This window comes from Eublepharis macularius, chromosome 14 (assembly GCF_028583425.1).
Source record: "Eublepharis macularius isolate TG4126 chromosome 14, MPM_Emac_v1.0, whole genome shotgun sequence".
Lineage (NCBI taxonomy): Eukaryota > Metazoa > Chordata > Lepidosauria > Squamata > Eublepharidae > Eublepharis > Eublepharis macularius.
Window position 1 is genome coordinate 33648381 of NC_072803.1, and position 13423 is coordinate 33661803.

The 13423-nt window shown below is 43.4% G+C and overlaps 1 protein-coding gene across 1 annotated transcript in view; it reads right to left on the reverse strand.

Annotated features, from left to right (window-relative positions):
- The window catches only part of SFRP1 (secreted frizzled related protein 1), a 62400-nt gene extending 52958 nt beyond the window's left edge, over nt 1-9442 (reverse strand). Inside the window, exon 1 of the mRNA XM_054997889.1 lies at nt 8653-9442. Coding sequence (XP_054853864.1) covers nt 8653-9202 — 550 coding nt within the window. The 5' untranslated portion in view covers nt 9203-9442. The remainder of the gene's footprint in view (nt 1-8652) is intronic.
- Nucleotides 9443-13423: the final 3981 nt, after the last annotated feature.

Consider the following 13423-nt stretch of genomic DNA (forward strand, 5'->3'; position numbering starts at 1 on the left):
AGTGGAGCTCAGTAAAAACTGCCTCCGGACAGGGTGGTTTTCACAAAGCTTGCCTTCAGCATGCCCTGCAGCTCCTCTGTGGCTGGTGTGACAGGAGAGCACAGAAGTGCATGCATGCACTTATCCCCACCCCTGTGCCTCCCCCCCCCTCCAGCCAGGTGAGTGGAACCGGGGAGGGGGTGGCTGGTGGAGCTGGGGAGATGGCAAGCCTACTTTGGTAGGGGACAGGGACTACAGACTATGCTACTGGGTATTGTCTGCTGATATAGATCTGCTCCTACTGGGTAGTTCTATGTAGCTAAAGATGCCATGTAATTAATTATGCTTTGTTTCAGAAAGATACTGTTTCTATGTTCAACTTCATGCTTGTTTTCAAATTTTCTGCTACCATATCCTGTTGTAGCTGTTTTTCATGGAATGTCCGACTCCTGTTGGTAATACTGCATTTTGCTCAGTGAATGTCCTAGCTGTTAATTATACAGTATTTCACTTACACTATGTAATCTGCCTTGGATCTCAGTGAGAAAGGCAAACTATAAATAAATAAACATATGAATATAAAATTTAGTTTCCATATAGACCTTCTCCGTTGATGTGCTTATTTTTTTGAACCCCAGTTCTGTGTGCCAGTAAGTGTTGATAAAAAACAGAGCCTTCTTTGAGAAAGTAATGGTTATAGAACCTCCTCTTCACAACTGTTCAGCTGGTACCTAACCTGTTAAATTTTCAGAAACAGTGCAAGCCTTTTTTATCTACCCAGGTTCTTAACAGAATTTAAGGGAGATGGCTGGCTTTTCTATTATTTTTAATCTGCTTGGTTTTTAAAAAAGAAAAAAAATAGACTGTGGGTTCTTATATACTGGATTTGTTACTGTTTAATGGTTTTAACTTGATATTGTTTTATAATGTGCTTTTCCCTCTGCAGCTTTTCTTAACATCTTGTTCGTTTTGAAATGGTTTAATAATTTTTGAGAGCCATCACAATTGAGATTTCTATTCTAGAAACAGAATAAATGAATAAAAACATTATTTTATTTTACTTCCATAGTAATGTGGAGCGGATATCATGGATTTTCTGCCTCACTCTCATAACATCCAAAACACTCATTTTGAACTTTAACCATTTGCTGCCTCTTAATAATAACAAACTCAAATCTACTGCTGCCCGTGGCAGATCACCTTACCCTGCCTCATGAGAAGACCAGCTCCGACAATGCCAGGTAGGGAACAATATGGAGGGGGGAGGGACAACCAATTAAAATTTTAAAAGCCAAAAGTTCAATACAAATTTCCATTTTCCAGTTAAAAGCATAAATAAAATTCCCTGAGTGTTTCAAGACTATTCCTCAGGAAAATCTACACACTTTATAATCCCACATAAATAAGGAGCATTAAGAATGTTAATCAATATGTTAAAAAGTTACCATATGAGAATAGGTGACATACTTTTAAAAGCATTTATACATTATACTTTCTAACTGTAAAGGTGAATTTGACAAAAAACCTGTCCATGCCATATTCTGGCTTCGCCTTGACTTCTCTGGAGTTTGGTGCACCCCTGTGGAAACTCATTTTGTGTATGTGTGTACACACATGTGTATTTTTAAAGGACTAAAACCAGCAAGACACAGAACGTTATCCTAAACTAGTAATACAAAAAGGAACACTGTTAACCTGGAGATGGAAGCAGATAGACACACTAAGAGCGTAGCCTCTTTCAGAGATGTTCCCAAACCAGTCTCTGAATTTTCTGATTTCTTTGGTTTTTTTAAAAAGAAGTTTCCACCCTGTTGCTTTGATGATATAAGGGAAAGCATGGAGGGAGAATTCCTATTTATTAAAATCATAATTGATGTGTCAATTCAAAGCAAAGTCTACTTGCTTACTTGGAAGCAAACTTCTTGTGCCTCCCAGTGTTCCAGCCAAGTAGGGATAACATCAAGTGACTATTTTCAGTTCTGTTTGATTGTGCAAGACTGTTGTTGCCAAATGCTTTGATCTACCTTATTTTCATTGCCACTGTTGAGGATTCTTTTGTTTATACCATTTAAATGACATGTATATAAAACTGAGGCACATTATATCACATACGTACACTTTTATATCACATACAATGTCATATATAATTACACCTTTTATATGCATTTGATGGACAATGAATAATGTGTGTACTTTTTACAGGAAAAATTCAGCCCAAGGGAACATACTGGTGTGAAAGTAAAGGCCTCATGGCTTCATTTCCTACAAGGGAGAAGTGAACTCAAAACTTAGATATTCAAACAGATCCAGCAAGCTTGCAAACTGCAATCTTATACCCAAGGGATAGACAACGAACACTCAGTCCCTCATTCTTTTTTTAATTGCATTAAATTGAATTTAAGTTATTAAATTTTATTCAAATCCTAAACAACGTTCCAAATACATACCAGTTTTTAGACTCCAGTTCTTCTGCTCTTATTTTTCCACCCACCACTCTACTATGATGTACCCTTAAGTTCCCTCATAGCAAGATTTCTTCCTGTGAGCTGAACAGACAACGTACTAGAATTCCTCCAAGAAGAAAATTCCAGAGTGTAAAAATAGTTGTGCATTGCCTAACATAATCTATTTTAACAAGGTGAAATATCAAAGGTCTATATTGAAGGAGAGCCTACGTATCTTATCAGATGGAATTCTCATAAACTTTGATCAGAAATAAAGTTTAAAACAAAGTCCATCACTCAGGCAATTCACAGCTGGGAGTTGCTGGCTGCCAGGATGCCTCTTGAACCATGGCCATATTCTCAGAATGAGAGACATCCCTAGGGTTGTCAGGTCCAAGTTGGGAAATTCTTGGAGAACTGGGGGGTGAAACCTGGAGAAACCTGGAGAAAGTGGGGATTCAGGGAGGAAAAGGATCCTGGCATGGCATAATTCCATAGAGCCCACCCCCAAAATAGCCATTTTCTCTAGGTGAACTGATCTCTGTGGCCTGGAGACCAGTTGTAATTCCGGGAGATCTCCAGCCACTACCTGGAGGCTGGCAACCCTAGACATCCCCCATCTCTCACTGCACCGGATAAAGTCATTCAATGCAGACACAAATGCCGAAACCATGAAGGGTGCAGGCCCCTGAGAAGAGTATGCTCAGTCTGAAAATGTCACCTGCAGAGAGCGCCGCAGCCTTACCACGTCAGGGGTGAGGAACCATGCGTGCGCACCACATACATACAGCAAGAACATAAAAGGGCTTTGTGTGTTAGAAAGGTGGCTGTGCTTCAGGAGCCCTAGCAGAGACAGTCATACTTCCCTGTTCAGAGAGAGATCTTAAAAGCATTGCTTGTAAATCACTTGTGTGTAGTTCCCATGCTGTCAGCTGCTTCCTGCAGAATGCCAGAATGTTGTGCTTTGCTCCCAACTTAGGGAATTACGGTGTCCAAACAAAAGAGGATGAAGGGATTTCAGACTCGAGAAAGGTCATGTGACAACATACAGCAAGTGAAACAATAAGCCAGATACAGTGCAATCCTATGCAAAATTACTCCAGTCCGAGGCCGCTGATTTCAGTGGGCTTAGACTGGAGTAACTCTGCATAGGATTGCACTGACAGCCCCTTAAAATTCTGGAAGCAAGCTTTTGGATTTGACAGCATTCTTCCTCCACATTTTCAGCTGTTCAGAGCCAAAGAGGTGGAGATATGTGTGCATAAACACACTTTGCACGGCTAGTTGCAGCTGATGTTTTGAGTCTGTGCAAGAACAGGAATAATTTCTCATTTTGTAGCCATTTCATACATCACAAAGACAGAAAGCTAGATTTATTCCCCCCTCCCCCGCCACTCCAGTACAGCCAACCACAGCTGCCTAATGACAATACCTGTAAATAATGATTCAGTATGCACATATAAAAAGTCATGTAATGTGTCAATTGTGTGTCACATGCACTTTCCTACTACTTCTTGACAGTTTAGGACTGAAAACAATGTAGCTTAATATAATATTGAGGGTCAGTTTTTAACCTACCATTATACTATCTCTGTAAAAAATACTGAGGGAGGGGCAGGGGAATGGCTGAAGACCGACTATAGTTTTTAGGAGATGTGACACCTTTGGCCACATGTACACACACATTTCTTTTGTTCCCTTGTAGTCACTGGTCATCCAGAGCACTGCAGAAACCTGCCATACCTATTTGAGCAGAGATAACAATGGGTCTGCAAAGGAAGCTGTACTCACCACAAGCAATGCTAGCTCTATCATACCAGCTTCGACTCTCTGAGTCTGTCTTGGCAGTGATATGATTAAACTTTCTTTTAAGCATATAAAATTATATTTTTATACCTTGTCTTTAGTCAAACGGGTTTGGCAGGTTTTTGAAGCACCTCCAATGGAAACTATATGTCCAATGTTTAATTTCTAGGAAATTCTAGGAAGGCAAGTGAAAGTTCAGCAGATCTCTCTTTAACATTCTTAGACACACAGATGTCCACTTTATATGTTATCCTGGTAGACAACAAACAAAAAGAAAGATGTGTCTGCCATGGTCACATCTAGTTTGGTCCTGTACCCTGGCACAAATTAGGCCACAGATAAGTCTAGTAAAAGTACCTAGACCTTTTAAAGACAATTGCCTGTATACAATTCACTAAATAATGTTGTCGGTAACATCCTCTTTTTTTTCACAAAATGCTTCATCAGAAAATCGGACCAGACTTGAAAAGCATCTGCATATAACTGAAACAAATATATCTTGTTTTAAAAGGAAGAGGTTTTGGAGCCTGCACTGCTGAGACAGCTATGCTGAAGTGACCAAAAACAAATCCTTCCCGCTTTAAACTTCGAAGCAGTTATGAAAATAACTTCTTCCTGTCCAGAGATTAGCCTGCTTTATTTTTTAAAGGTCCACCCTGAAGCATTACGCTAGATGGTTCAGAAATGCTCAGGAATGTGAGTGAATAGACCTTTTTAAGAGAGAGGGGGAGACCACCTCCATGCTATCGAATTATTTTGTGTATCTGGAGACCAACACCCACTTCAGAAATAACATTTCAAGCTACAGAAATCAGATCAGGGGTGGGTGGGGGGAATGCACCCGACTCAAGCTAAGTGTCTTACCTTTTAAAGATACTCAGGATTTATGTCTTAAAGTGCAGTAAGAGGCAGACTTAATATCCAAGCAAAGCATCCAGAGACAGAGAAATCTGAGCCATGGAATGTGATTCATCGGGAACTTCTCTTGCAGGAGCCTCATGAAATGAATGGGAACCACTCAAAATTGCTCCTGTGTTTTTGTGCGGCTCTCATTCATTTCAGCAGGGCTTGCATGGAAGAACTTCCCAAAGTATTATACCCTGGAAGAGATCATTAGCAGCAGAGGGCTCCATTTGGATGCCTCGGTCTGCAAAATGTCTTAGGTTGCCCCTGGCAGCTAAACCACATATTCAGACTTGCACTTCTACATCACAGCAAAATGGTGTATTCTGCCACAAGCAAGAAACCAGTCAGGAAAAGACAGGCCTGGGGTGCGACACAAACCTACATGAGGAACCTTTTCTGCAGCAGATGCCTTAAGACTCCGATCAGTAACTAGTTTTGCCAGCTGGCCACTTCTGTAAGGGAGTAGGAGCTTGTGAGCCTGGTGTCCCAGTTCCTAAATGGCCTGATGCCAATTCCTACTGCTACATGTACCCTTCTTCTCGCTCTAGAGTTGACAACTTGTGGAGGGGGGGCACAGCAGCACCCCTCAACAGGTGACATTCAGCCCAGGGACTGCTACTTGTTCAGCTCCCTATTTTAAAACAACTACAGATCGTAAGAGGCATGGCTCCAAACAGTAACCTTACGTTAATTCTAACTTGCTCAAAGCCACTCAGCGAGTGCCATAGCCTGGCAGAGATTTGAACCTAGAGTTTTTACAGGCAAGGCCAAACTTGTAGCTATTACACCACGCTGGCTTCTCGGCTAGCCTGAGATATTTTAGTGCATGGGACAGAAAATGTAGCCAGTCCACACCAGTTAACACACAAACCTTTTTGTGTAAGAAACTGATGATTTTGTGCTGTGTTGTTATTCTCAAGATATGTCGGCAAAGGGCTTTTAGTGCGCTTGGGGGACTTCAGCTACGCCAGTCCACGTTAGCCACTGGTGCACAATTTGGAGTGATTAACACAGCAGATGTAAAGCAATCATGGGCTGCTCACGCCCATCCAGGGAAAGAGAACTGTAGGTATACGATACACCCCTCTTCCCTCTAGGCCTCCTTTCTGGGAGTATGTGCAGTATACTTCCATGTACACACTAATATGGGCTTGTTCACAAATACAATTCTCTACACAGGCATGTTCATTGACTACTTTCTCCACACTTCACTCTCCACTTGAGGACAAGCAGTCGAATGTCTAAAACTGGCTGTACTGGAAGTCATGGTGCTTGGGAGGATGCAATGAGAAATTCAAAAATTTCGCTGCAGTGTCTTCTTGCTGGTCATTATATGGTGATCCAGTGATGCATGTGCAAACCAGCCCTAAGGCACTGAACTGGGTGGTACCTTACCCTCCACCAGTAAAGGTCCTAAGCAGACAACAAATATCAGTGCTCCAGTTCAATCACAAACTTACTAGGTAGCTTTAAGCTGACTGCCATCTTCTGCAATAGGGGGACAATAATGATGGCCCACTTCTCAGGAATGACTAACCAACTTTACTGTAGCATAAGCTTTCGAGAATCCCAGTTCTCTTTGTCAGATGCATTCTGATAATAAGCTACTGATTGCATCTACTCCCCCCTCCCCTCTCCACCTATATATCTGACCAGTTTCTTTTTACCCTCCATGCATCTGATGAAGAGAACTGGGATTCTCGAAAGCTTATGCTACAATAAAATTGGTTAGTCTTAAAGGTGCTACTGGACTCTTTTCTATTTTGCCACTACAGGCTAACATGGCTAACTCCTCTGGATCTATTAAAAGTCTGTAAGCAAAGCACTTTGAACATTTCAGAGTGCTACAGAAATATAGCTGTGTTTGGCTGTTATTAGCTGTCCTTTGGGCAGGGGCTTTTTTATAGGTCTATGGGGCAATCTCCAACCAGGAAGCCCCAAATATCTCGGGGACAGATTGCAGGTTACTAAGCAGCCAGGGGAAAACACTTTTCTTGCAGCCAGGCAAACAACTGTCTCTTATGGAATTGCTTTCATGCTCTGATTGCTCAGCACCAGAAAGCTCCATCTCAATTCAAATCCTGTTCCCAGTAAAAAGGGAAATGTCCAGGCACAACTTGTGCTAAGAGGGAGTCTTTAAAATTTCTTGGTGCTATGTTTGAATCCCACCTTTTCTCCAAGGAGCTTAGAGCAGCATTTTTGTTTCCACAGGTGAGGCAGAAAAGGAGAAAGCGACTTGCCTAAGAGTACCAATTCAGGGGCAGAGTTGAGGAAGGACCTTTAACTTGGGTTTCCAAAGCCTAAAATTGTACACCACACTGGCTCCAGAGTGCTTGAGATTCCTGAACTGGAAAATCCCAATGACACCTCTGTGTGCACACAGGGCACAATCCACGAGGACGTTCTCCAGGATGGGCCTCATTGAAATGAAAGGGAGTTGTGCATAAACAGAGCAGGACACGTCTTTGGATTTACGTGAGAGAACATTTGGCATTTATATATAGTGTTTGAGTATTCAAAACACTACACACATGATGACAACCTTGTAAGGTAGTATTATTATCCCCAAACTGCTGAGGGGAGAGGGAAGGGTTAGAAAGTGTGCTACTCATGCAAGGTGGACCCAATATTTTCCTTGAATGAAAGTTCCACTGAGTTGTGCGGCTCTGACTACACAGAAAGTATATACAGGACTGCCACCTTAGCAAGTTTATGGCAGAAGTGACATCTGAACTAGGGACCAGCTCATCAGTGAAGTCTCTTGGCACCACACGTCCTAGCTCTCAGTTGAATCAGTGTGCAAGACGTGGTGATTACCATTAGATTAGATCAAATGAAAAGGAGATAAGGTGCATTCATGGAAGCAAGGTTTATTAACAAGCTACCAATTTTAACAGCTACATCTAGTTACTCCATTTTTATCCTACCCTTCATCAAAGGAGCTCACTACAGTGCACGTGGTTCTACCTTACTCATCTTAGCTTCATAACAGCCCTGGAAAGTAGATTATATTGAAAGCATGGTTGATCCCAAAATTAACTGGCTAGCTTCAGGTAGAGTGCAGATCTCAACGCAGGTTTCCAAGAGATTAGTCTCTAACCAGCACATCACACCAGCTCCTTTAGGAAATGGAATAACCAGTTACAAGAAGACAAACAATGGAATATGGCTGTCAACCTCATGCACGACTTGTGCATTTCCTGGAACCATCTAACCATCTATTGTTGAAAACAGATGTTGGACTAGACAGACCGTTGATCTGACGTGATCCAGCAGGGTTCTTACGTCTATATGAATGACATTATAACATGCCAGTGGACAATCCCTCATGGATCACATCTGCCCCTCTCTTCCACACTTAATGGCAGCCAAATCCACTGGCTAAAACATCCATCTCGCCTTGCTTCAGGGCAGGGCCATCAGCCAACAGCTTGTCTGCCAGATGCAGAAGGGTCCCCCAAAAGTCTTGCCTGCCTTAGCTCAGACAGGCAAGACTTACTAAATTGGCAAGACTTACCTTGAGGCTTTGTCGCCTCTGTGGCATTGGGGGGCGTCATAGCAATGCACACATCATCCTGAGGGAACTGGTCACATTTAAGCATCTCCGGCCAGTAGAAACCAAAGAACTGCATGACAGGCTCACAGGAGTCGCGCACAGCCTCGCAAAGCCAGCGGCAAGGGTAGATGGGCCGGTCCAGGCAGACCGGGGCGAAGAGGGAGCAAAGGAAGACTTGGGTACCAATGTGGCAGTTCTTGTTGAGCAAGGGCACCCAGCTGCTAGCTTGCTGCTTCACCTCAGCCATGGTCTCGTGGTCCAAGAGGTTGGGCAAGACCATCTTGTCGTAGCCCACACTGTGGCACAGGCGCAGATCGGCAGGGATGGCCACACACTGGGGGGGCTTGGTGTAGAATCGCCCACTTTGGTAAGAGCTGATGTCAGACTGGAAACTCACATAGTCATACTCGTTGGCACTGGCAGTGCCAGGCAAAAGCAGCACCCCTAAGGCCAACAAGAGCATCCTGGGCACATCCCAAACAGGGCCTCCTGGGTACATGGTAGTGCCCATTCTTACACCAGGTGCCAGGTGGCTGTCTTTTTGGTTTTTCTTTCTTGTCCTTTTCTTCTGCTCCTGGTTTGGAAGATCTGCAAAAATAAATAAACCAAGATCTCCCCCAAGCAGCCCAAGAAGAGGCAGGCCAGGCAGTCTCCTGTTGCTGCAGCAGCTCCTACCCAGCTTTCCTCCAAGTTGCCTCCAGGAAAAAAGAAAACAGCGTCTCGCTGCCCGTTACTTGAATCACTCACAAAGCAGCGAGACCCGAGCGCGGCCACCAAGAGCAATTTCTTTTAAGAGTTTCAGAACCCTTCCCCCCAGCAGCCAATCAGCGCCGAGCTGCTCCCCTCCCCTCCTTCCCTCCCCTCCCCGCTCAACTACACATGTCACTCAGGGACTCAATGAGCCAATCGGGTCCCTGGTGCGGGCTCGTTTCTAGGCGGTGCGGGTCACCTCCCCTTCGCAGGAGACGCATCTTTGCGCAGCGGCGTCGGGGAAGGCGATGCGCCTCGGTGCTTGGTGTGGGTTGCTGCTTGGGGAGGCGAGCGTGCGGCTCCTTTGCGGTCGTATCCTACTAAGCATTGTTTCTTGGGAGCAAGCCCCTTCGACTTCAAGACCGCTTGCTTCGAAGAATATGCTTTGGGTTACAAGTGTTGCATCCGATCCCAGGCGTGCTTACTGGGAAGCTCAACTGCTCCCGTAGTAAATGCGCATGGGATTATTTGCAGCCCTGCACCTGGATTCTGACCTTTGCCGCACGAGTCAGCCACATTGAGTTCAACAGGGCTTTCTCGGAAGAAAGTGTTCGTAGGTTTGACGTGAGCTAGGAGTGAGGTTTACTTGGAAGGAAGCCCAGTTGATTTCGCAGACCTGAGGGAGGTCGGATCGCAAGTGTATCTGAGTTTAATATAGTAAGCGAGTGGTGTTGCTGCCCAGAGTTCAGTTATTCCTGGCCGTAGGCTTCCCTCTCCAAAAAAATAGCAGCCTAGTTTTTCGCTCGGAGATGGAAGCGCGGGGTCACAAAGGGGAGAGTACTGTGTTGGTTTTCTCTTCCCGGATTCATCGATTTTGAAGAGTCCCGGCCCGGGTTCAAAGCGGAACGAAATCAATATTGTTAGCATTCACCATCGACGTCCGCGAAAATCCTTAGAGGCGTGTGTGTATCGTGTTTTTTACTGGATGGAAGCCAGCAGCTGGTTGCTGCAAAGAGCACCATGTAACATTCCGTGATGCAAAATTTCGTCTGCATGCTGACTAGGCCCCGATTCGGATCCGTGGGCTGCCAATTCCTGGTGGGGGAGGGGAACTTCAAAAAAAGGAATGAGAAAAAACGGTCATCATAACCAAAGGAACTTCCAGAACCTTAAAAAGTCACCAGTACTTTCAGCAATCCTACGAAATGTTACTCTAGACTAGGCCCATTGGAATCGACGGGCTTAGACTGGCTTAACTTTGCTTAGGATTGTACTGTTTGTGTCCTGATTTTGGAGGCCATTTGATACAACAGTGCCACGAGCAGAAAGCCCTTCCAAGGAGTACAAGGAAGATACAGATCTCACTTCAATTGATAATCTGTTCCACAAAAGGGGGCCACCACTGAAAAACCCTAGAATAGCCATATCCGTCCTTTAGATATGTTGTATTTTAATGTGTATGAAGTGTTGGAATTTGAAACATGGAATTAGAACTGAGTACAAACGTTTTTCCCTGCTGGCAAAGAGCACCTTTAAATAAATAAAAACCTAAGTTACACCTTATCCTCCTTTAAGTATCATGTCAGGCACACAGTCATATTTGTTTGAGGATAAGGGTGACTGTTCTTGAAAATCCCTGGGGGCTATGGTTTGCGTGTATGGAAGCAATATGCTCATGAAAATATACATGTAGCTTGATTTCAGACACAGCAATTATATGTAGCTGGCCGGTTTCCTCTTTGTATATCTTGTACAGCAAGGTTGGGCAGGAGATTGACTGTGGTCCTCCGGTGGAAGTCAGTCAGTTTCTGGGGGACCTCTGAATGCCTCCTGGTTGCTAAGATTCATGCAAATTCCAAGCTTCACTTTTATGTTCAGCAAGAACATATTTCAGTTTCTGGATTAATTGTAATCTTGGCTAAAGTGTAAAAGACACGGGTGAACCCTGGCTGTTCTGTTTTTTTATTATTATTTAATTTTTTTAACTAGAGCCCAGAAAATTCCTATTGTAGACACTATTTGCATTTGCCCTGAAAGAGATTGCCAGGGGGTGACACCAGAATGTGTGTCTAGCATGCTCCTATCTCTCTGACAGCTAGTCAATGATGGTGGCATTCAACACATATTTGTGGAATTCAGGCTTCACTGATTCACGGAGGGACAAGTTCCTTCGAGTTTTGCTAGTCTTGTTGATTTTGTGATAGTCTTGGGGAAATAAGATAAAGACCATATTATCAGAACAAAAAAGAGGGAGGAAGCCTTTGTATCCACAGTGCTGCATTCCTGTGTTCATACAAAACTATAAAGAGGATTTCCCCCCCACTTATGCTACCAAAGTGGAGGCAGTCTGAGATCTCCTAAAATGACATAATCTCTCTGTAATCATGATTAGAGTTGAAAAATTAGTTCTCCAGTTGATAGGTACTGAATAGAACAGAAAACCATAGTAGACTCAAAAGACTCCACCAGGAAAAATCAAATAAACTATGCCTAAACATTCCAATTTCAGTGTGTGTGTGTGTGTGTGTGTGTGTGTGTTATGATGGACATCTGACAGCACCCAACATAATACACAACATCCTTGACACAGTTATATGTTGGTGTATTTTGATTGCAAATAATTTTCTTAACCTTTAGTTGCAGGTTTGAACATCAGATCTGTCTGCTCGTTTAAAATGCATCTGGTTCCATGTGCGCTGAAGTTCCTTAAAAATATTGGCTTTCTGCTAGTAAAGGTTCCAGATTTTTTCTTGTACGTGTGCATTTAGCTCACCGTTTCAGTAAGTCATGGGTTTTGCAGCATTGTATTTTTCCTTTGCATTTTACAGTAATGTGCACGTGAAATCGTTAGATTAGATCATTGTAGTTTTGGACTTGAGTGTCATCAATAAGATAATGACTCCCAGCTGTTTATAAGCCTCCAGAGGTGGTCATCTTTGCCTTGGGCCAGTGTTTGTCTGTTGTAGTGGTCAAGTGGCTGTGGGAGATCAAGCTGAAGCTGGATCCAGACCAGATGGTGGTGATGCTGGTGGTCAACATTGATTTCCTTGAGGGCGATGCACTCCCTACTTTTAATGGGGTAAATTTCTCTCTATTAGGCACAGGAAATTTGGAGTGCGGTTGGATCCTGCTCTTTTATTTCAGAAGAGGGTGAATGTTAGCCAAAAGCGCTTTTTACCCACCTTTAGTGGTTTCCGCATGCACGCTCTCCACAAGGATCAGAACTGCTTTGGGCCTCTGTAATTCTGCATGTGAGGGAATCGAACCAAAGTGTGTCTGTTTATTTTTTATGCACTAGAAAAATGCCCGGTTTCTGCTGCAGGTTTTCCGTTTCATCAGTTTATTAGCTGAAGATTCATCAGTTTGTCAGTTGATCAGCTAAGGGTGCTTCCGTTCCCTCACTTGATCTGCTGAGGACAGGTCAGTTTCCTCAGTTGATCAGCTGAAGAAAGTTGCAAGGGTTGTTTTGTTTTAAATGCACCAGCCTTGCAAGGTTGCAACATTGTTGTATTTTAAAAAATTGTAAAGGGATTTACTTACTTCTTACTGCCAAGATTAGCATGCACACACAACACACTTTGTTGCATGAATCTTCCATTCATGCAAAACACAGGAGATGTCCATTCCTACTCATGTCTGAAGAAGAGAGCTGAGTCTCAAACACTCATATCCTAAAAATCAACAAACTCTAAGGTCCCTCCGAACTCAAATCCAGCACTGCTCACTCTGTGCAACATCACCACCACTCAAGATTAGTTTGCTTGCCCTCCTGTGGGCAATTGCTTCCCACACCCATTTTTTTCTGTTACGCCCCCTACCTTATGGCATGCCTTCCTGAGCATATCAAGAAGCACATTTTAGAAAATTATGCAAGGCAGAATTTTGTCAGAGGGCTTTTTAATTAATGGTTTGAATGTGTAAGCTAAGGTGTATATTAGGATGCTGTTGATATCTGGTGATTGGCAACCACCATGAGAGCTGAATTTTGTGTTAATTGTTTCTATCTGATTTAGTAAGCTGCCTTGAGAACACTTGTGGAGAA